General features: G+C 39.6%; 1 protein-coding gene across 1 annotated transcript in view; it reads right to left on the bottom strand.

The window, feature by feature from the left end:
• Positions 1-25,486, bottom strand: part of LOC117875514 (CUB and sushi domain-containing protein 1-like) — a 1,845,931-nt gene that overhangs the window by 1,538,232 nt on the left and 282,213 nt on the right. The window contains exon 2 of the mRNA XM_034766897.1: positions 10,615-10,831. Coding sequence (XP_034622788.1) covers positions 10,615-10,831 — 217 coding nt within the window. The remainder of the gene's footprint in view (positions 1-10,614; positions 10,832-25,486) is intronic.

Raw genomic sequence — 25,486 nt, 5'->3', positions numbered from 1 at the left:
CCTCAAAGTAGAGATAACAGGTGCTTATAATTTGGAATTTAGATGTAATAACAAATTAGGAGGATTCTGACTTTAAGATCTTTGATGCAGAGACTGTCTTCTATTTTTATGTTGTGCAGAGCTTACCAAACTGATCCTGGGAGGGGCTTCTGGACATTGTTATAATACAATATATATATATATATATATATATATATATATAAAATAAATGAGTCCATGTAACAAAGAGGGGCTTGTCCTACGCCACAGGCCAAGTATGTAGTGCCCACCCAGTCTCTTTCAAGCAGGTTTATTCTCTTTCACAAGTAAACAAACAGAAAACAGTCATTTAACTCACTCTGCTCTCAGGTTTCAGGGTCATCAGCACACTGATCCTGGCAACTTCCAATTTCTAGTCAGCTCCCTTCCTGAGCACCTGGCTGCTTTTACCTGGAGCTCCACTCCACTGTGGTTTCCCTTCCCCAGGCAAAGCCTGGCCCAAACAATCTCACCCCAAACCTGGCCTCTAGCAGCCTTTTTATAATCGCAGGTGTAGCCCAGTCCATTTAATTGGCTGCATTGGGCTTACCTGCTCTGACACAGGGGAGCTGGGCCCAGTCTGCTTGCAGGCACCAGCTGCCCAGTGACCTCTCTCTCCGCTTTTAGGGGGAATAAATAGTGGGTTTTTTCCCCCCCAAAGACATAATTTATAGCACTTCAGGACTCCAAATTTCCCCAAAGCAACCAAAATATTCTCCTTAGTTGCTTAGCATAAGAAACCCCATGCAGCATTTCACATAAATACTGCCCCAACACTGAGGGTTTTTTTTCAGTTCCATGACTCCTAACACGATCCCTAATGCAAAACCCTTAGTCACAGTTTCCCAAAGTCTTATACAATGGGGTTACGGTCATGCACCTAGCCTCACCTGGCACAGTCAACATACAGTCTAACCTTCTACACCTAGACGTTGAGTTTCCTACCTACATAGGCTTTTCAAGCTCTGCACACAGTTTATATTTTAGTCTCAAATTCATGGAAAGTGAAGAGTAGGTGTTCTCCTTCTCCTCAGTGAGATGAAGATCTGTCTTGAGTTGTTCTCTCTTGTGCTTGACGTTCTGTAACTCACATTCTGGTGCTTCCAATCACTCTGTAAGCTCCCCGGTCTGAAGGGTGGGAGCTATAAGACTGATACTCACTATATCCTGCCCCATACCAGAGCCTTATGTCCATGGCAGACCCCTCATGTTGGCCTCTATCTGTTGGTATGATCCCATCTGAGTCCCCACACTAACTTGTATAATGGGGAATTTAGTTGGGTCCCCACAGGTTTGAGACTCAATTTGGGTCTCTCAGTATCCTGCTGAGACTGGGACTCTGTCTTGGCTCCCACAGTAGCTGGCTTACTTTGAGACTCAGTTTCAGCTGGCTTCCATTCCCTGGTACTTTTCCCTATTTGGGTCTGAGCCAATTCTTTTTGCAGGATCAAGCATTGTTGCTTCTCTTTCTCAATCTCCACCCAAACCCAGGCTAACTCTTCTTCTAAAGCCAGTAGGTGTTTGATAATCCCTCCCTCCCCATGAGCTGCTTACATCATCCAACTCTTCTTGATACTTGATAAGATGATCTCTTAGTCCTTGGAGATGGTCATGATCTCCCTCTCAGCCTCCCTTTGCCATCTTTACTATGACCCCTACCCTTCTTACTTCCTTTTCTAGTCAACTCCTAGCCTCCTTAGTTCTGGGTTGTTCTAGTCCCTGCTTTATGAGGGTTGAGAAACCTACCCAGTGACTCTTAGGAACTGTTGGCCAAGGCAGATTCTTGACTACCTTGATACATAGTTGAGCACTCTGACCCTGAACCTCCAGGTCAGCTTTGGCTCTGGGAACCTCCAGGTCAGCTTTGGCTCTGGGATCTCTCCATGGATACATGAGACCTGTATTGGGAGGTGCTGGTCTGTTATTTATCCTTGTCCAATCTTCGTTGTCAAGAGTGCACACATAACCCTAGTCTACATGTCCCTTATCCACTCTTCTTCCCAATCTACTGGTACTAACCACAGCCTGCCCCCCTGAATTCTGAGTGGACCCCCACCACCTGGTCCTGCTGTAGTAACAGCCTATGTAGTGACATTCCATAATCAGACAACTCTATTTAATGTGCATGGCCTGGCCACACTGGAAGCATGTGATGGGGCTACTTGGTCCATCCCATCCAAGTGTTTCTGCTAAACTGTGGAGCTACATGGCCCCTTGTAGTTCCTGTGTCCCCCCCAGGTTTTGGCCCTTCATTGTCTTTTCCCCTTGACAGCTTCCCTGGGACATCCCTTGTTCAGCCCTCAGGAGTTGGTCATATCGCCCTGATTGCTCTTCTCCTTCAGCCTCAAAAAAGGCTTCAGTTTGCTACATAGCTTCCCTACCTGAGATCAGCTGAAACCACATTGCCCTGCTCTGTACTCCCACAGGTAGAATCTTTAGGAATTATTCCAAGATAATCTGGCCCATAACCTTCTCTATTGAGCTAGTCTCAGGGCAGAGCCACTGCATTGCAAGATCTCAGTTTCTGGGCTGTTATGCCCCTGGAGGAAACAGTTCCACCTGAAACCAGTGTCTGTATGCCCGAGGAGTCAGCCCTAATCAGTCTGAAATAGCTACCTTCATTACTGGATAGGAGTTTTCCTGGTCATTGCTTACCACTCAGTAAGCTCCCTGTGCATCACTGGTAAGGAACGGTGCTATTCAGGTCACCCATGTCAAATCCTCCTAGGTCACTCTCTTTGCCACCCTTTCTAACACAGGGAGAAAGACCTAGCGATCATTTTCTGGTCCAAACTTCTCCAGGCCCAGGGCCAGCCAACCAAGGGTTCCATCACTGGTTGTGTTGCCTGGTGCTCCTTGGACCAATCATTTCTGCAGCCACTCCTGCTGTTGGAAGTGGATTTCTTGACACCTCTGTTGATGCTGCAAACTGGGCTTCCTGCTGCTTCTCTCGATTCTCCATTAATTGAATAAGTAAGGCCTGAGTCTGCTGTCGCTACTTTCGTGGCCACTATATTGAAGCCCTCTGCTGCTGCCGCTTTGTCTCAAACAAGAGATCATTTCCTATTCCATGGGCAGGCCAGATCCCAGTTCTGGTACCACATGCAACTGGGAGGGGATTCTCTCCCCCCCCCACTCACCCAGACTATTGGCCAACTATGTAGTGCTGCTCCGCGTTTCTTTCAAGTAGTTTTTTTCTCTTCCACATGAGAGTAAATAAACAGAAAACAGTCTTTTAACTCACTCTTTGGTCTCAGGCTTCCTAGTGTCCCTCCCAGGGTCACCTTGCAACTTACAAGTTCTAGTCAGGTCATCCTCCTTCCTGAAGTAGTAGTCCCAGGGCTGCCTCCCTGAGTACCTACATTTAATATTTTTATTAGTTCACTTATGGCTTTATGACAAAAGTGGTTTTGCTTGTAGTATCTTATTTAGGGTGGATAGCTCCTGTATCAGCCATGAAGCAGCATGATTTGCCTAAGAATGAAAATGAGCAGTCCCCTGCCAGCTAGTATCTCTCTCTTAACTGGGGATGCATGTCACCCATTATCAAAGTTCTCTCAGCAGTGTTTTCTGAGACATATTTTTGCATTGGCCAAAAAGCTCTTCTACTACATAAGTGGGCAGCACAACTCCACTTCCACCTCCACAACCCTGTATCCATTACTCTGTCAACACACTTGAATGGTAAATGTCAATTAGATGTGTGTCTATTTTTACTGTGAATGGTCAGGGCACACCATAACATTCTTGCTAAGCCAGAAAAGTTCTTCACTTTAAAAAATAACAAAACAATAAAAATAAAAGCCAGCCACCATGATTTCAGTGTGCTACCATTGGTGTGTCATTAACATAAATATACAATACTAACTTGCAATAATCACCTCACTTGTAACCCCTCTGCTACTGGGGGATTGCAACCTCCTTTGCAGAAGAAATTTCAGGCCCAGACTTGCAGACCTTACTCATACAATACTCCCGTTGAAAGAAATGAGAATTCCTATAGTCCTTGTTTATGCAGATTTGGTTCTTAGTGACCTTGGTGGCTAAAATAATCCGTATTGATATTACCAGAGTTTATTTCCTCTTATTTAAAATAACTTTTAATAATACAAAAGTCTGTTAGTGTATGATTATCTAATCAGAAATTACTATCCATAAACATCCATATTTCAAACAATAAATCATTGTTTGTAATCTCAGGGTTTGTCTACAGGGTGGGGTAAAGCACCCTAAGGGAGAGTGAATAAGAGGAAATAAACTCCGGTGATATCAATACGGATTATTTTAGCTGCAAAGGTTACTACGAGCCAGATCTGCATAAACAAGGACTACAGGAATTCTCATTTCTTTCAACTGGAGTATTGTATGAGTAAGGTCTGCAAGTCTGGGCCTGAAATTTCTTCTGCAAGGGAGGTTGCAATCCCCCAGTACCAGAGGGGTTACAAGTGAGGTGATTATTGCAAGTTAGTACTGGGTTGTGCAAACTCATCTGCAGTGGAAAGATAAAAAATTTGCATTCAAAATTCCAAGTAGCAAAAAAGTTGAACATCACACAGTTCTACCTCTCACAGGCTTTTTCCAGCAACTAACTCATTGGAAAGAGAGAGCAAGTCACTAGTCTCATCATCATTAATTTCTTTCCTCGACCTCAAAGAGAATAAAGATAAAAATGCTTTTCCAAAACACTTGTGAAGAGAACTCAAACTGTGGAAAAGGTTGGACATCTCACAAGTCTGAGCTTATGAAATAAGACAGTGGCTTAATAACCACCAAAGGCCCAAACCTTAACTTCAGAGATATTTTTACCTACATAAACAGACAGCAGGATTAGGCCTCAGCCGCAATATGAAAGAAATGAAGTACAGAAGCACACCAAGAGACTTTTTTTCCTGCTGGAGACAGGAAAAATGAATTAACAAAGGCAAATGAAGCATGTGTCCACAGGCAAGAAGATTTGTTTCTTCTTTCTCTACAGGAAGAAAGGTTGAGCCCTATCATCTCCAAATGATTCCAGAAAACAATGCAGAACAAAATACTAAGTTCTAGTTAATCCTCCATTTATGTTTGTTAGAAAATTATAGGAATCTGTTTATTATAAGCTTACTGAATTTTCACGACTAGTCTATTGAACCAAAAATATCTATTTTAAGTAAACTGAATGATAACTGATAACAGCCAATATTGTATATGGACAGCAGTATACTTATTGTTGCTCGGCAACCAGCAGAAAGCATATCAGATAATAAAAGAGGAAAGATACAGTATATCACAAACCCACATCTATATAATTACAAATGTAGGTTTAGGACCACATTTTCAAAAATGGGTCCAACAAGTACACCCCAAATATCTGCCATATATTCACACACACAAAGGGTCATTTGTGGATACAAACTAGATATTTACATATGAAAGAGTGTAGTGAGGTATGTAATTAACAACTTTGTATCAATTTATAACCAATTTGAGTTTCCCTGAACACCAACTAAAAATTATTTTAGTGCATCTTTAAAAGATTGTGAGAGGTGCTCGTAAGATTGGATGGATTATCTTTTGTTAAAGAGTAGTTACTTTTTAATGACAGCCATGTTATGAGATAAATTGATTTAACAAAACCACAGCCATTTTGTGCACTTAGCCACCATAACCTAGAAGCCACCATTACCATGTAGTTAGGAATAACTTGAGCTTTGCATAAGCATATGAAATAGCTGCAGCTGCAGTTTTGCAGATAAGGATAGAAAGTAAAATTGGAAGAACCATGAGAATGAGTGGAAGTGTGTATATTTGACCTTGGATCTGGGTGTTCGTGATTATGAGTTTTTGCTGATCTCATGACTAGGAGCTGCTCGCTGATGTTAGGAAAGTTGTTAGTTTGCAAGTTATGTGCTTTGTTTTGAGCAAACTATAAAGAGATAAGTCAGTGTGTGCAAATTGGAGATGTTTGGATAAGTTTTCTATGAGCTCAGAGGCTGACATCCCACTCCCCAGCGGTTAAGTGGAAGGCTGCCCACCAGAAACCTGCTGCTGACCACTCAACACCATCTCAGACTTTGGGCAACTATATCTGGGTTTCTCTAGACTATTAATATTTTAGAGGTGTGCTGTAGACCTAATAAAAAGGACTTTTTTGGGGAAGGGGGGAGTGAAAACACTGAAATGTATGCCAATCATTTATCAGATGGAGAAGCTGTGTCCCCATCAATTTATTCCGAAAACTGACTGGAGAGGGGAGAATAGAAGTTACCATACTATGATATCTGAAATATGGCAATATAACAACTGTGTTTATCTTAGACCATCCTGTGGTAACTTTTGGAGAAATGTTGACTTTGAAATGGGGTGAATTGCACACACTAATGAAATTATAACAGCATTATATGGTATGGGCACAGTTCCCTACACTAACATAATTTGTAAGTTATAAGGTCTCCACAAACACACACTCTTACACACTAATAAAGGCCTCCATTCAGACAGTTCCATTTTCCCTGTCTTTCTCTTTGTGAAACTTGACTTCAGTGATTTTGCAAATATGAATCAAAGAAGTTATGGTGTAACCCAAGCTTACACTTAGAGCAACTGACATTTCACATTTTTCAGTTGCACAAGATAAGTAAATATTATAATAGGTCTTAAAATGACATTTGAACTGTAAAAATTGCTTAAGTGTCTGTTTTAAATTCTCTTGTTCATAGAAGATAATGTATCTGTCAGTGGTGCACTAGTTTTTAGGACAATATTGTCAGTTCACATCTATTGGTGCCTTGGCCCTTCTTGGTAGCTGGAACTTATCCCACTCTCTATGTCTCTTCGGATACTTTTCTCTTTATTTCTATAAAAAAAGCTACTTTCTACTACTACATACCACAGGTGCTGACTTTCCATTGTGCCGGGGGGTGCTCAACTCCCGGCTTTGCCCTACGACCCATCCCCACTCCAACCCTTTCCCTCAAGGCCCCACCCCGGCCCCACCTCTTCTCACCGCCGCTCCCCCCAGCCCCACCTCTTCCAGCCCCATTCTGCCCCCTCCCCTGAACACACCATGTCCTCGCTCTTCCCCTCCCCCCAGCCTCCTGCATATCATGAAACAGCTGATTGCAGTGGGCAGGAGGCGCGTGGAGGGAAGGGGAGGTGCTGACTGGCGGGGCCTGACGGTGGGCAGAAGGCGCTGGGGGAGGGGAGATGCTGATGATAGGGGGCTGCCGGTGGGTGCTCAGCACCCACCATTTTTTCCCTGTTGGTGCTCCAGCCCTGAAGCACCCATGGAGTCTGTGCCTATGCTACATAGGGTGTTCTAGCTATAGTGCAAAGAAATAGACCGCAAAAAAATTCCAGCTAGCACATAAGTTATGATACTTTGAGCTACCAAGTACAACTATTTTTTAGTGTAGCAACAAATCAACAATAGAAAGTGAGTTATAAGTAATAACTTTCTTATTGGCTCAATGCACCACTGACTCATATCAATCCTCCACAAAAGTATCATACATTTGAATTCCAATACTGCCTTAAGTGCTGTTAGTTAATTTGCATATAAGAAATGAACTTGTTTGCATATCAGAAATGAACAACTCTTCAAAAATATAAAATGCAAAGAAGTAACAATACATTTTATAGTTTTTCCCCTAGATTAATTAGAATTTGGTTGCATTTTGAAGAGTTCATCATAAATTGAAAATGAAATACTGACGTTTTGCTAGAAGGAGTTTTTTCAATAGTATAGAACAGACTCATGTGATTTGATTATAACATGACATTATTGATCTGACTTTTTATACTTAGATTACACTATTCTACAATGAGGACTGAAAACACTGCTGTCACAGGTAGTACACCTCTACCTCGATATAATGCTGTCCTCAGGAGCCAAAAAATCTTACTGCATTATAGGTGAAACCGTGTTATATCGAACGTGCTTTGATCCACTGGAGTGCGCAGCCCCGCCCCCCCGGAGTGCTGCTTTACCATGTTATATCCTAATTCATGTTATAGAGGGTTGCGTTATATCAGGGTAGAGGTGTATTCTGGACCACTCATTAATGCAGGGGAAATAACACTTCTAGCTCATAATGTGGAGATAGGCTTATAATAACCTATGTCTACATATAAATCATATAAATTACATATGGGTATCTTATGTCAGATCAGAATTTCTCCCTATATCCTTTTAAGTAAACATTCACAGATATAAACATTACAGCTACTTATTCTCTCTGCTTTTTCCACAGCTTACATCAACTTGGTACATCACTACATTATCCCGAAACATTTTTCAACTGGCTTCTTCTTTTTTAAAGCAAACAGTCACTATTAAAAACTCGGTATTTATCAACAAGATTGTGCTTTGCTATCAGTTTACAAAATTATCCTTTAGGCCAGTGATTCTTAACCAGGGGTACATGCACCCTTGGGCAGAGGTCTTCCAAGGAGTACATCAACTCATTTAGATATTTGCCTAGTTTTACAACAGGCTACATAAAAAAACACTAGTGAAGTTAGTACAAAGAAAAATTTCATTGTCAGTACAATATCTATATTCCAATTAATTTATTTTATACTTGTATAGTAAAAATGAGAAATTAAGCTGTTTCTCAGTAACAGGGCCGGCGCTTCCACTAGGCGACCCTAGGCGGTCACCTAAGGTGGCAGGATTTGGGGGGCGGCATTTTGCCGCCCTCTGCGGAAATTCGGTGGCAGGGGGTCCTTCCGCTCCGGGTCTTCGGCAGAAATTCGGCAGCGGGTCCTTTACTCACTCCAGGACCCGCCGCCGAAGTGCCCCGAAGACGCAGAGCAGAAGGACCCCCGCTGCCGAAGACCCCAGGCTCCCTGAATGCTCAGAGGAGGAGCGCTGCCACCTAGGGCGGCAAAAACCCTGGCACCGCTCCTGCTCAGTAACAGTGTGCTGTGACACTTTTGTATTTTTATGTCTGATTTTGTAAGCAAGTAGTTTTTAAGTGAAGTGAAACTTGGGGGTACGCAAGATAAAGCTGACTCCTGAAAGGGGTACAGTAATCTGGAAACATTGAGAGCCAGCGCTTTAGGCTGTTAGGCAACATGTTAAACTTGCTGAGTGTGTAGTTTCAGTCCTACAACAACCAAAATTTGGGTATCAAAATGGATTTAATAAAGAAAATTATGTGAAAATTGGATGCTATTAAAATACTTTGAGAAGGTTATATGTTTCTATATCTGTAACTGAGGAATGACTGTATGATGATTAATGTAGCTTAATTATCCAAAAGTCTACCATTGTATTTTCCATCTGGAAATGTATGCAAAAACATCAATAGCTATATTCTCAACGAAAGATTCCAATTCTCTGTTACACCCTATCAGTAAAAAAGAACACTATAATTTGCCAATATCTACTAAGCAATTTTCCATTGAAATATGTAATTGTTATTTGTAACAAACATGAAGGTTACCCATGCATGTCTTCAGTACAGCAAAGGCAAATATAAATTAAAGTTACAATACATGGAACATGCCAACAGAGATCTGTTGCTTAAATCTTGCTTTCACCTTCAAAACACTTTTGCAGATATTAATTAGTATATCATTATACCATACCAAATGCATTGACTAGTATCATCTCTATTTTATAACTAGATAAACTCAGGAGGAGAAAGGTCAACTGAGTTTCTCAAGGTCAGAGGAAGAGTCAAATATCTGAGCCCTTGTTAAAATTCCGGGCCAAAATCCTGACTTCACGGAAGTGAGTGACAAGACTCCTACTGATTTCAGCAAGGCCAGGATTGCACCTGAAGAGTTTATGTCTCTTACTCCTGTGCAGCCACACTGATCTCTGAAGAAGTTTCTTCTAACAGATACATACACCTTGGAGCAAACCCTCCTCCCCCATGCATTTTAGCTTATTAGTACTTAAAGTATTTGACAGAAAAAGAAACCATTATTCCCTTGGTATAAGGCAACACAAGTACTAAAAATAAAAACTAGGTATATTGAAGAATGCATACCCCATATGTGGCACGCAAGGATTGCTAGCAGTGCAATACCCTCACCATCTCTCCTGCTCTAAACTTTTTTGGACTGAATCAACAATCAGACAATCTGAACATTCTCTTTGTCAAAACTGTTAATCGTGTTGCACTCATATCTCTCATATTCCTTTTTTTTTTTTGCAATATAATGTAGCTCTGAGATACAAGAAATAAAAACAAACAAAAACGGATATTGACTTGAAATTGTTTTTAGTTCTTGAGAAATCATGTATCTGAAGAGAATATGGAAAGAGCACTACAAAACAGCAATTGTAGCAAAGTTAGTTTTTAAGTGCTGGATCCTACACATTTGGAGGAAAATGTATAGTCTGGCAAAATCCTGCAACTATTATGTTTTTTACACAAATTGTCATCACACTGGTCTGAAACTTCCGTTAGCTTCTTTAACTAGTACGACTTATTTTTTCCCCAAGTGGGATGCGTTAGGAACAATAACAGGAAGGCATAAAAAAGCAGGTCCTCACAACACACTTCATCCAAAACACTGAAACATCAATGGAGTTTAGCTGTAAATATGATGTCAGAATATGGATTCCTTCTATACAACACATAAAAAAAGAGTGTACTTTACCTCACTTTTAAATTGCCTTGTTGTGGCTGTCCATCATAAATTGACAAAATATCAAAATCTTCCTCGAGGGCAAAAGTGTGAAATGACAGTTGTATCCGGTTACGTTCTCCTGTGATAATGATCCATGTGCAGTTGGCATAATTTGGATAACCATGAGGAAATCCAGGACTTTCTATTGTACCATTTGGTCCCTGTACTAAACCTCCACAATTCTGACCTGGAAAAGAAGAAATGAAATTATGTCATTTTTTGTAATACTTTTCTGCTGCTTTTTACCCCATTTGTTTTTAACTAATACCTGAACTTAATTTTTTGACAAATAATCTTTTCGATGTTCACACAACAATCTTCTCCTTGGGCCCAATTTTCAAATGTCATCATTGGGCATTCTGAGGCACCCATAACCTTGCAGTCAATCATTAATGCAGTTATTAAGTATCAAATTGAGCACCCAATGCAAAGTTTTGTCAGCTAATGTAAGTACCAAAGTTTGAACAATAAATTACATTGTTTTATAGTGTTTATTTAAAGCTATAAACTTAACAGAGTTTGTGTTACTCTGAAACACATTTTAACACTGAAAGCTAACATATAGGCACATTTTCTGAATTACTTGCACTGAATACTAAAAGTCCTACATTTATATGGTAAATCATTATATAGTACATATTCTTTAATTTATGCAATCAGCAAAGAGTTAATTTTGTCAGATTTCAAAAATTAATATGAAGGATCTGCTTATCATGTCCTTACTTCTAATTTTATGCCTCCCGCAGAACTTTATGAGGGTACAGCAACTCATTCACATGAAGTCCTCAGCAAATAGACTTAACTCACTATGAACACTTCTGCTAACAGTGTAGCTGGTTTCCTTAATCCTACATACCATAGAGATACTGAAGCTTGGAATTAAATTGCCTTATGATTAATGAAATATTTGTTTGGGAATAATTTGAGGACATGTTGTGTACTACAGTGCTTAGATTCTTATGTGTAGCTCAAGCATTGTAAAAACAAATATAATCCCAGCATTTAATGTTACATCTAAAACAGAAAATTATTTTAGACTACAGTTTTATTTTTAACTTCACACTAGAAGGTCTCAGAGTATAAATCTTTTTAAAAAAATGTTGTCTAATGCTTGTGGGAGGTTTCTAAATCTTAATAAAAGGATTTAATAAAAAGGATTTGCAGGTTAAAACTAAGGAACTAAGAAGTAACCATTTTCCACTAAATTTTAAATCTAGCAATAACTCTAATAATTAGATATTAAAGGTCTGGGGATTCAATAGGTCATTAAAAGTAAAAGCTTTTCTAATATATTCACTAATTGTTTCATATGAAGCCAATACAGACATTAGTACACATTTGTGAACAGTGAATGCATTAAATTACAAAACACAGCATGTTTCAGTTACACACTGTTTAATTGAATTTTCAAATGTTCTCATAGAACCTTTGGCAATCCATTGTATTCCTTCCCCAACAACCATAGGGGAAGGAACACCAGCAGGGAATTTCTTTGGTGTGCAGGAACTCCCTCCTCACAGAAAGCCAGTACAGCCAGGTTCTGTGAGAGCCTCCCCACTCCACCTGAACACAGAAGGGATCCAGAGGGTGGAGCAGAGCTACTGAAAGCAACCTGGCAACTGACCTAAGACCCATCACAGCTGCCCCTTAGAATTACAGCTCTGTAACTGGCATGGAGAAGAATCTAGCCTACTATGTTAATTAAATCTGCAGATGCTGCAAAAGAGGGAGAAATAACACAAAGGAACTTAAAGAGGCTACCAATATGAGCAAAGCAAGGACAAAACACAATCCAAGAATGCAAGGTAGAAAGGGGGCAGTAGGTAGATCGAGAGTGCATATATATATATATAAGGAAGCTCGATTTCAATTTCATCCTCAGCTAATGACTATTTTCATGCTAAATCTTTCCCCCTTTTTAGTCTCTCTCTTGCAGCATAATTTCAAAGCTGAACATCTGAGGTCTCGTTAATGTAGACTCAAGTTACCCTGCAATCTCTCTCTTGCTTATCAGTTTTTAATCCATGTGCTTAAAATGAGCAACACACCAAACCTATGATGTTCAGGATCAAGCCTCAAAAACTATTAAAACAGGATCAAGGAGATAAGGTGAAAATAAACGTTCTTTAGTGTGATGAGTGAGGCTGTGTAGTTACTTCCTCAAGGATTTTCTTTTTGTTTTATTTCCTGTCCCCTAGTGTGAAACTCAACCTTATCTCGTCCCATTGTCTGCAGCCTCTTCTTTCACCAGTTTGATTTTGTTTTTCTGTATGTTTATTACCCTTCCAATTTTGATATTGTCCATAAACATGATCACCATTCAATCTGTATCAAAGAAGCACCTGACAAAGAGAACCTTGTGAAGAGAACCATAAAGGGGCCAGTACCAAGAGCTGCTTGGGTTCATTTGCTTTTATTTGCATATATTATATTTTTTTAATTTGTTGTTCAAAAAAAGAACCCTGTAGAAATCATAATCCTTGGCTACAACTATCAACAACATCAATGACTGAAGATGGAGAGATATTTAGAGAAGCTGTTCCATTGACCACCAGAAGTGTTTTCATAGATTCATAGATTCTACGACTGGAAGAGACCTCGAGAGGTCATCGAGTCCAGTCCCCTGTCCCCATGACAGGACCAAATACTTCCACTCTAGACCATCCCTGATAGATATTTATCTAACCTCCTCTTAAATATCTCCAGAGATGGAGATTCCACAACCTCCCTAGCCAATTTATTCCAGTGTTTAACCACCCTGACAGTTAGGAACTTTTTCCTAATGTCCAACCTAAACCTCCCTTGCTGCAGTTTAAGCCCATTGCTTCTTGTTCTATCCTTAGAGGCTAAAGTGAACAAGTTTTCTCCCTCCTCCTTATGACACCCTTTTAGATACCTGAAAACTGCTATCATATCCCCTCTCAGTCTTCTCTTTTCCAAACTAAACAAACCCAATTCTTTCAGCCTTCCTTCATAGGTCATGTTCTCAAGACCTTTAATCATTCTTGTTGCTCTTCTCTGAACCCTCTCCAATTTCTCCACATCTTTCTTGAAATGTGGTGCCCAGAACGGGACACAATACTCCAGTTGAGGCCTAACTAGCGCAGAGTAGAGCAGAAGAATGACTTCTCGTGTCTTGCTCATAACACACCTGTTCCACACACAACATCCCAGAATCATGTTTGCTTTTTTTGCAACAGCATCACACTGTTGACTCGTATTTAGCTTGTGGTCCACTATAACCCCTAGATCCCTTTCTGCTGTACTCCTTCCTAGACAGTCTCTTCCCATTCTGTATGTGTGAAACTGATTGTTCCTTCCTAAGTGGAGCACTTTGTCTTTGTCTTTGTTAAACTTCATCCTGTTTACCTCAGACCATTTCTCCAATTTGTCCAGATCATTTTGAATTATGACCCTATCCTCCAAAGCAGTTGTAATCCCTCCCAGTTTGGTATCATCTGCAAACTTAATATGCATACTTTCTATGCCAATATCTAAGTCATTGATGAAGATATTGAACAGAGCCGGTCCCAAAACAGACCCCTGTGGAATCCCACTTGTTATACCTTTCTAGCAGGATTGGGAACCATTAATAACTACTCTCTGAGTATGGTTATCCAGCCAGTTACGCACCCACCTTATAGTAGCCCCATCTAAGTTGTATTTGCCTAGTTTATTGATAAGCATATCATGCGAGACCATATCAAATGCCTTACTAAAGTCTAGGTATACCACATCCACAACTTCTCCTTTATCCACAAGACTCGTTATCCTATCAAAGAAAGCTATCAGATTGGTTTGACACGATTTGTTCTTTACAAATCCATGCTGGCCATTCCCTATCACCTTACCATCTTCCAAGTGTTTGCAGATGATTTCCTTAATTACTTGATCCATTATCTTCCCTGGCACAGAAGTTAAACTAACTGGTCTGTAGTTTCTTGGGTTGTTTTTATTTCCCTTTTTATAGATGGGCACTATATTTGCCCTTTTCCAGTCTTCTGGAATCTCTCCCGTCTCCCATGATTTTCCAAAGATAATAGCTAGAGGCTCAGATACCTCCACTATTAGCTCCTTGAGTATTCTAGGATGCATTTCATCAGGCCCTGGGTGACTTGCAGGCATCTAACTTTTCTAAGAGATTTTTAACTTGTTCTTTTTTTATTTTATCTGCTAAACCTACCCCCTTCCCATTAACATTCACTAGGTTAGGCAATCCTTCAGACTTCTCGGTGAAGACAGAAACAAAGAAGTCATTAAGGATCTCTGCCATTTCTGTTACTTTTTCTCCCTCCTCACTTAGCAGTGGGCCTACGCGGTCCTTGGTCTTCCTCTTGCTTCTAATGTATTGATAAAAAGTCTTCTTGTTTCCCTTTATTCCTGTAGCTAGTTTGAGCTTATTTTGTGCCTTTGCCTTTCTAATCTTGCCCCTGCATTCCTGTGTTGTTTGCCTATATTCATCCTTCATAATCTGTCTTAGTTTCCATTTTTTATATGACTCCCTTTTATTTTTTAGATCATGCAAGATCTCGCGGTTAAGTCAAGGTGGTCTTTTGCCACATTTTCTATCTTTCCTATCCAGCAGAATAGCTTGCTTTTGGGCCCTTAATAGCGTCCCTTTGAAAAACTGCCAACTCTCTTCAGCTGTTTTTCCCCTCACTCTTGACTCCCATGGGACCTTACCTGTAAACTCAGAGAGCTGATCAAAATCCACCTGTTCTGCAAGCCCAGTTCAAGAACTGTTGGCCCAGGAAACTGACCTCTTATTTCAAGCCTAGAACTAGTCCCCACCCAGGCAAGAGATGGAGCATATTAGCAGAGCTGCATTGGGAAAAGAAAACAGGCACTTCCCAGGTTGTAACTGTTTTGTCAATAAACATAAGTCAAACATCCAGAGCTGTCATATTCTACACCTCTCCCAAACAGTAAATGAAAAGACTTATGGGAGACAGTTGACAGCAAATTAGATATGAGCTGGAAATGAAAAACAGTGTAAAATAACACTGTTTTTAGCTTCAGAGGCATCAGAAAACAAACATAGACCACTGGTGAGACTAATTTACAATGCTCTATTATGTTCTGGACACTTCAATACCAGTAAAATGTTGATAAATTGGAAAGAATTCAGAGAAGAGCAATTAGAACAATTAAAAATCCTGAACAGACTGAAATGTAAATATTAAAGATCAAAGGGTTTAAATAGTAGTAGTCAGATGAAATTAAGCAAAGGAAAATGTAGGCTGACTAAAAGGAAAAATACCCTAAAAATAAGATCTATTAACATAATTGGCAGATGCTACAGCTTGTGTGTCAGTTAAATCTGTACAAGGCACATCACCAGAAGAAAATCTAGTCATTGTCAGGGGAATGCAATTGTGATCTAATAGGTCCATCATTAAATTCCATTGTACTATTATTAAAAGGTGTACAGTAGATTGTCTGGATGTAAAATGTGTTATTGGCACTAATATGATTTTTATATACAGATTGTAAGGAGACATGTCAATATAGATATTTTGACTTCATAATATAAAAAATATAGTACGAGGGAAGTTCTAGGACTGTAACTGAAAGTCTGTTAGAAAACTTTCTAAGGATTTTCACTGGAACTATTATGAGGAGTTTGGTACTTGGGTAACCGAGAGAGTGGTTTTCTTCCAATACCATACAATAATAGCTGCGATCAATAGAGGCCCTTGAGCTATATTTGCCCAGGCTTTCACTATAGTCTTAGTGAAGGACCCTTAATTCAGGGAAAGAAGTGGAAGCTCAGCATCTAGGGAATGGGCATATAACTTGTTTGTTCCTTGGTCCTATAAAGACACAAGTTTGAGTGATGACCCCATATGTGTACCTGTATATACAGTATAGGTGAGAATGTGCATATTGTTCTATCCTTGTATTTATAAGGACTGTGCATGTTTCACTCCATACATGTAGTGCTTTATTTTAGGCTTCAGAATAAATTTAGGCCCCAATTCTGCTCAACTTTACACAAGTACCCGTAGTAAAGGCAAGTAAATCATATGCATGTGTTTTCAGGATCAAGGCCTTACTTTGTAAATTTTCCTTTTCTACTATTTATATTGCTCATCGTCACTTTCAATGGTCACTGTTAAAGTGTTGGGATATATCTTTTAGGAAATAATTAGAGATTCATTATGCATTACAGTTATTTTCTTTATTTTCTGTATAGCATAACACCACAAAATTATACTCAATCATTAATTTCAGAACAAAATTAAGTCAATAGTAGACTTTTAAAACCAAAGGCAAATTTAAACAGAAATACCAAAAGCAAGCACTAAAAAATTCTGTCTGAAACAAGGTCAAAAGTCCATAAAACCCCCGTCCATACCAGCCTTCAAAACCCAAAGGCAAAAACAAGCACAACATTAAAATAAAATTGATCTAAAAATAAGTTGACTAAGTTGCTCAAATAATAATATGTCTTTCAATAATAATAAAATAAAATAAAAAGATACATTTCACAGTACCAGCCAAATACTTCTGGCTAGATTTTGATACCCAATCTGAAATGGAGTAGCACCTTACCCCAGAAACTGGGTCATTAATTTTGATAGCCTATATATGGATTAAGGTACTATTCAATGTGAGTATGGGTATCAGTAACTTTGAAAGTTGCCTTACAGTAAATCTGGAATGAGTCAGAATTGTTTACTTTCTGCAGGCAAAGAGGAATTAAAAAATATTGAGACATTTAAAGTCTTACTCATTTAAATTGTCCCATCTTCACAAGCATTTTAAATCTACTAGCATAAGTAAATTCAAACTCCTACTGAATCATTTCCATTCAAGTTACCATGTAAAGAACACTAGCTCCCTACAGCCAGGCCCTTCTCTCTCTACAGCCAGAGAGAGAGGCTGTCTGAGTGCCTGGCTCCCTGCCTTTATAGGGCCAGCTGAGTCTGTTTGGGTGTGGCCCCACCTGCAGCCACTTCCCCCAATCAGCTCAGACTTCAAGCTGCCTTCTCCCTGGGCTATCTCAGGCCTTTCCAGGCAGGAGCAGATGTCCACCCTGCTACACTAGACAAACAACCAATACAAACGAGTTTGCTCAGTTTTTGTTTGTATTAAGGAACCCTTCAGTCAGCTTGGATACCAATGTTTTATTTTAATTTATTTTATACTATATCTACTATTGATATTCACAAATATTTTGTTGCTGCTCTTGACTGGACAATTTTGAGTTCCAAAGGTATTTGCATGAAAAAGTCACATAGGGAAACTGACTTTTTTTTCCCAGTGTAGATATTGATTACTCACCTCAGTAAGGAAAAATGAATCATCATAAATGCAGATTGTTTAATGTTGGATGCTCACATCATTTATCACACCCAAAAGCACTTTACAAACTAAGGGCCCTAACTTTCAGAGAGACACATACTTGACTTTGGTAATGTGAGTACCCCAGTTCACATCATACCTTCACCATATCTTAGTGTATTTTTTAATATTTAAGTAATTTAGTTTTTTTAGGAGAAAGATACTGTGATTTTGTTATCAGTATCAGAGGGGTAGCCATGTTAGTCTGGTTCTGTAAAAAGCGACAAAGAGTCCTGTGGCACCTTATAGACTAACAGACGTATTGGAGCATAAGCTTTCATGGGTGAATACCCACTTCGTCAGGCACATGAGTCTGACGAAGTGGCTATTCACCCACGAAAGCTTATGCTCCAATATGTCTGTTAGTCTATAAGGTGCCACAGGACTCTTTGTGATTTTGTTGGTTACTGTGTTGCTGGCTAAAGGGTAGCTAAGAGTTAAATCAGCCTTAATTAGTTTTGATCAGAAGGAACCAAAGGTACTGGCTGTAGAAAGCTCCAATTGCTGTGACTCAGACCACATAAGTATTAATTCTTTGGAAATTTACCACCACTAATATGTAATCAGGAGTGAGTGGGAAAGAAGAATTCCAGCTTGTACCCTCAGGGGTCTTCAGGCAGGAAGTCTTAAGAAAAAAAATAGCTTAAAGGTGATTAAAAGATGATCTTCTTAGGAAACAGTGAGTCACTGAATGGGGATCAGACTGAAAGGCAGAGGCTGCAGTCTGCCTCACCTGTCACCAATACGGGGATGCTTGGGACAATGGAGGTCTACCTAAACTTTCAAGAAATGGTTAAGGTTTAAGTATGTGTATATGTCTTTTGTTATTTTACCAATGACTGGGTGTATGACTGTATCCAATGACTGGAAGTTAGCTAATGTAACGCCAATATTTAAAAAGGGCTCTAGAGGTGATCCTGGCAATTACAGACCAGTAAGTCTTACGTCGATACCAGGCAAATTAGTCGAAACAATAGTTAAGAATAAAATTGTCAGACACATAGAAAAACATAAACTGTTGAGCAATAGTCAACATGGTTTCTGTAAAGGGAAATAGTGTCTTACTAATCTATTAAAGTTCTTTGAAGGGGTCAACAAACATGTGGACAAGGGGGATCCAGTGGACATAGTGTACTTAGATTTCCAGAAAGCCTTTGACAAGGTCCCTCACCAAAGGCTCTTAAGTAAATTAAGCTGTCATGGGATAAAAGGGAAGGTCCTTTCATGGATTGAGAACTGGTTAAAAGACCAGGAACAAAGGGTAGGAATTAATGGTAAATTCTCAGAATGGAGAGGGGTAACTAGTGGTGTTCCCCAAGGGTCAGTCCTCGGACCGATCCTATTCAACTTATTTATAAATGATCTGGAGAAAGGGGTAAACAGTGAGGTGGCAAAGTTTGCAGATGATACTAAACTGCTCAAGATAGTTAAGACCAAAGCAGACTGTGATGAACTTCAAAAAGATCTCACAAAACTAAGTCATTGAGCAACAAAATGGGAAATGAAATTTAATGTGGATAAATGTAAAGTAATGCACATTGGAAAAAATAACCCCAACTATACATACAATATGATGGGGGCTAATTTAGCTACAACAAGTCAGGAAAAAGATCTTGGAGTCATCGTGAATAGTTCTCTGAAGATGTCCACGCAGTGTGCAGAGGCGGTCAAAAAAGCAAACAGGATGTTAGGGATCATTAAAAAGGGGATAGAGAATAAGACTGAGAATATATTATTGCCCTTATATAAATCGATGGTATGCCCACGTCTCGAATACTGCATACAGATGTGGTCTTCTCATCTCAAAAAAGATATACTGGCACTAGAAAAGGTTCAGAAAAGGGCAACTAAAATGATTAGGGGTTTGGAACGGGTCCCATATGAGGAGAAATTAAAGAGGCTAGGACTCTTCAGCTTGGAAAAGAGGAGACTAAGTGGGGATATGATAGAGGTATATAAAATCATGAGTGATGTGGAGAAAGTGGATAAGGAAAAGTTATTTACTTATTCCCATAATACAAGAACTAGGGGTCACCAAATGAAATTAATAGGCAGCAGGTTTAAAACAAATACAAGGAAGTTCTTCTTCATGCAGCGCACAGTCAACTTGTGGAACTCCTTACCTGAGGAGGTTGTGAAGGCTAGGACTATAGCAGCGTTTAAAAGAGAATTGGATAAATTCATGGTGGTTAAGTCCATTAATGACTATTAGCCAGGATGGGTAAGGAATGGTGTCCCTAGCCTCTGTTTGTCAGAGGATGGAGATGGATGGCAGGAGAGAGATCACTTGATCATTGTCTGTTAGGTCCACTCCCTCTGGGGCACCTGGCATTGGCCACTATTGGTAGAGAGGATACTGGGCTAGATGGACCTTTGGTCTGACCCAGTACGGCCATTCTTATGTTCTTATGTTCACCCTTTTCCTCTCTGTTGTGTTCCTATGGATTAATAAATAACACTTTGTTTTGAACAAGCTATTCTGTCTGCATTTTTACACTGTTGTATCGCGGGGGCAAAATCCAGCTGGACCTGCTGAAGATTCCCAGTTGGTGAAATAGGGATGAATGTCAAGTTTCTACCTTGGAGAGAAGGACAGGTGTGGGCCTTTCCCTTGGAAAGGGTGCCTATGGAGAGACTGATTGTGAGGGGTCAGATGTCCAGCTCCCTTTGGAACTGTAACACCAGCGTCCTTGTTTGCTGTTCTAAATAACTTCGATGAGTCAGATAGACCCACCTGAGGCATCCCAAAATTGAGGCACCCCAAATGGAATCCTAGCATCCCTGTGCCTCAGTTTCTTTATTTGTAAAATACAAAGTGATAAGCACAAAAGGGAAAAAAAATCCCTACATTTGCCAATAGTTATACCTCCATAGGCTCTGTAATATCACAGTATAGCATTATACTTGCAAAAGGAAATAACTTTAATAACTCTGCTGTGTTTTTATTACCAACCACTATGTTACCCACTGTAGTCATGTTATTAGATATTTTAAGTAACAATTTAAGAAATACTTTTTGTGGAAAGTGCCATGAAAGTGGATTTTTACATACTGTATATATTCTGAACAAGCAAACTATAAAAATAAATCCATGAAAAAGAGGAGTACCTCCCTTATAACCTTTAGTAGAGTAGGGTACTCTTCTACAATAGACAGACCCCCCTCTGCCTGATGAGGAGAAGAGATTTGAAGAAGGGTTTCCCACCCCTCAGGTGAGTGCTATTATCATTTAACCACAGAGTGATTCTCACTTGCTTTCTGGCCCAATTGATTAAATAATTGAATAATGAAATATTAAAGTGGAACAACTTCAAAAAGAGCAATTAATGGAGGCCTACATCAGAATATCCCATAGCCCAGTGGTAAGAGCACTGACCGGAAAGGTGGCAGATTCCTATTCAAATCCCTTCTCCGCAGAGAGAGGGGGAAACTGATCCAGTGGTTTCCTATATCCTGGGTGAATACTCTGGCTTAAAAGTTTTAAGGGAGGTCTTCCTTCCCTGTAGTCTATTTTATGTGATGCTAAAGTAACTGGATAAGAACACTGGACAGCAGGTCTTCCATTTCCCACATAGGTACCCTAACCACTATGCTACAGAATCATACTCTCAGTCTGGTCCAATGACTGTTTAATTATTTGCACACAATGGAACAGTTTCAATAGGATAGACTGAATGACTTCACATCAGAATACAGCTCAGTATTTAGAGCACTCTACTGAAAGATGGCAGATCCCTGTTCAATTCCCTCCTCCTCCTCATCAGGCAGAGGGAGGAATTGAATCCTGGGCTAGGGTGACCAGATAGCAAGTGTGAAAAATTGAGGGTTGGGGGAGAAATAGTTGCCTATATAAGACAAAGTCCCTAATATTGGGATGACCCCAAAAATATAGGGCTGTCTGGTCACTCTACACTGTGCTAAAAGTTATAAGGTGGGTGAAGGGTTAAAATCCATGTGCATTTTATATAACAACCTGGTATATGGACTGTGCCAGCTCTGTTTCAGACTCAAAGTCCAGAGTATGGTCAAGAGACCAGAGGCCTAGCAAATAGTGATCAGCTAAGAGAAAGCTGGGGTAAACAAGATAACATTGCCTTTGCTAAGATATGCTTGGTCAGTAGAAATGCCAGATGTTGAAGCAATAACTGAATAATTATGTTTCAAATTGAACAAAGAATCCCTGTTCCTTCTGTAGGGAAACGTTCTTCCCACAGATCCAACCTTGAGTTTATGAAAAGTTGGCACATGTCAGTCTAAAATATGGCATCCTTCCACCTTCCTTCCCAGGGCCCAATGCCCTGCCTTAAGACATAAAGGAGACAATCTTTATTGTCATATACTTTCACTGTTTCTTTGCTTTAACCTCTAGGAATGTACTTGTTGGACAATCAAAGGAGTTGCTCCATTCCTATGGACCCCAAATCAGAATTCAACATATATATTTTATACTAATAACATTTTATCAAAGTATTAATTAAATGTTAACTTGCTAACTTGAGACCATGGGCGGAGACATTATGTAACCTGAGGTTTCAGAGTAACAGCCGTGTTAGTCTGTATCCGCAAAAAGAAGAACAGGAGTACTTGTGGCACCTTAGAGACTAACAAATTTATTAGAGCATAAGCTTTCGTGGACTACAGCCCACTTCTTCGGATGCATAAAGTGGGCTGTAGTCCACAAAAGCTTATGCTCTAATAAATTTGTTAGTCTCTAAGGTGCCACAAGTACTCCTGTTCTTCTTATTATGTAACCTGTTAACCATTGGCTAATGTGCTATCTTGTCTTGCCGCAAAACCTATCCCAGGGTGTGGAACTGCCTACCCCATCACTTTCTCTCACCCATGGAAATCTATATATTCTATTGTAATCAACTGATTGACAGTGTCTCTGAGCCTAATAAGCAAGGTGACACTCCACCAGCGCTGTGTGTAATAAACTCCTATGCTTGACCTCTACACGGTGTGGATTTATGTCCTTCAGTTGGCACCATCACTACCGCCCCAGATTTTGAATGGGACCTGGTCTGGTCTCTGAGAACACCTACTGAATGAGAACCTATGGGTGAGATAGCAGAAGGGCTGCCTACCTTCCCCCAGTTCATGGATTGCTCACCTAGAGTGAGGCAGCAGTGTGAATGTCCAAAACAGAAATCTATGTGCCTAAGGAACATTTACAGCTAAAATGTAGGTGCAGAATGAAGTTCAGTGCATACAAGGTTAGATGGCAACCAAGAGGGAGATGTGAGATGACAATGGTGCCTAAAACTGGTACTTAAGCACCTAAAGTATGGGGTTTAAGTGCCTAAGTACTTTAGTGGATCTGGACATTAGTTGAGAAGATTTTTTTTTTTAAACCACCATAATGTTTCAAGTCAACACCAAGTTGCTTTGGCACAGCTGTGTGGAAAGTTTACACATTACTTACCTATCCCATGCTAGGCTCTTCACTGTTATCACCCCATCCCTTTTCAATGCCAGTAAACAAGCACTAAAGTTCAGATACTGCAAATACCAGCACATGCATAACTTGAAATCCATAAGCAGTCCCACTGAAATCAGTGGGACCACTCATATTTGTAGAGTTATGCATTACTTACATTGTTGCAAGATCTGATCTTAAAATTCTCTAATTTCAACCAAAATTAATGAAAATTATATTTATCACTTATTTGACCAATGAAAGATGCTAATGACTCAAACAACTGTTTTCATTTGAATAATTCCAACATATTTGTGGTGGGATCTATTATCACAATACATTTGTATTCTCACAATACAGTGGCAAAAGGTGAGGGGGGGAAGCTTTTAATATCTAATTCTTAGATATTCTGTAGCATGGAGACAATAAGTAGTAAATATCAAAAATAGAAAATAGCCTGAGCTGTGAAGTTTGGATTCAAAACTTCAGATCCAAACTCCCTCAAAGTTCAGGTATGTTCAGATTCTGTAATTTTTGTCCAGATCCACCACTATTTTAAATAAAAACAATAGACTAATGACTGGTAAGTGCCTACAGAGAATATAATGATCAGTTTGAACACTAATCCAGTTGCCAACAAGGCTACTAAAGATGGAATCAGTCTAAAAGACATTTTAAATCCAGAAACCTAATTTTTAGCTTCAGGACATGATTTCCTTGATTATGTTGGTTAATCACAAAAGCTACTGAATTCAGAGTCTCAGATTAGTGATTTGAGAGTCAGATTGCTGCCTTTTTCAAGGTTATTATGTATATATGAGCCTGTACCTAGGACCCAATTCAAATAACAACCTTTCAGAAGGTTAGAGATTAATATTACTATGCTGCAAGTAACTCTGAAACCAGTCCTGCTAGTTCTGCTGTGTACCAAGGCAAAAAACTTAATTGCTAGCGTGTGGGATTTTTACTCTATTTTTTTAATGAAGTTCTCAGTGCTGAAACACATATATACATCAGCTGGATTGGGTTGCCACTACAATTGAAAAAAAGATATTTCATGCTCCCTTTTTTTACACAGGGAGGTCCAAAAGAACAATAAATCAGTATTCACACAAGTTAATGTGGAAATAAAATGTAGCAAAATGTGTTTCCCTGAAGGAACACATTTTTTAAAAACAGAGGTTTCTATAATACTTTTTAAAATCCTTCCTCTAACACCATCCATTCAGTGCCACTGGCTAGCAGGGGCAAAAATAAAACCACCATAATCTCTCTCTCAAGGCTACGACTCGTCAATCCTTGCTTCTGACACAGCAGCCCCATGCCTAGTTCAAAATATCTGGTCTATATGAAATTGCATTATCCTTCCTCCCTTCAAAGTAATGACAACAACCTAGCAAAGCAGAGTTCTTTGAACTCTCTCTATTATAATGCTTTTGCATCAATTCAGATCCTGCTTGAGATTCACCAGGAAGAAAGAGGGTGGGCATATTAAAAAGAGAGGTACATAAACTGCAAACCTGCTTATCATCTGTTGTATATGTAAGAGGAAGAGGCCAACAGAAAGTCCCTTCATAGAAGGCATGGGGACCTCTAATGCCAAATCCTTAGTTAATGACAGATACCATGTTAGTTTTAAGGGGTGCTAAGCCTGTTGTTTATCCATCTGACTGAAGGGAGACTGTTGATATGGATAGTAATCTTTGTGGGTTTTTTAAATAAAGTAAAACAAAGTTAATGCTTTAGGTAAATATAATACATAGTGTTATGATTCCTTAGCAACCAATAGGTGGAACAGGAGAAAGTAACAGCAACATAGCTAAGGCAAATGGAAGTGATGCCCTTTAATGAAATGATTTCACCATTTGCACCTCATTTGCTTCCTACTTACACAATTGTAATTTAAAAGTAACTGCATTGTTGCCAAACATATGTGAGAGGAGAATCATTTGTGAGGGCTCCTGCAATGTCCATGATAGCATTTCTGTACCAAAGTCTAATTACGGTTTGAAAGGTTGCTCTGACTTTCATGGTCTTCTTCCTGCCACTTTCCAGGGTGGTGGAGGAGACCACTTC

This window comes from Trachemys scripta, chromosome 3 (genome assembly GCF_013100865.1).
Source record: "Trachemys scripta elegans isolate TJP31775 chromosome 3, CAS_Tse_1.0, whole genome shotgun sequence".
Lineage (NCBI taxonomy): Eukaryota > Metazoa > Chordata > Testudines > Emydidae > Trachemys > Trachemys scripta.
The sequence above is the reverse complement of the archived record's forward strand: the minus strand, read 5'-3'. Positions and strand labels throughout refer to the sequence as shown.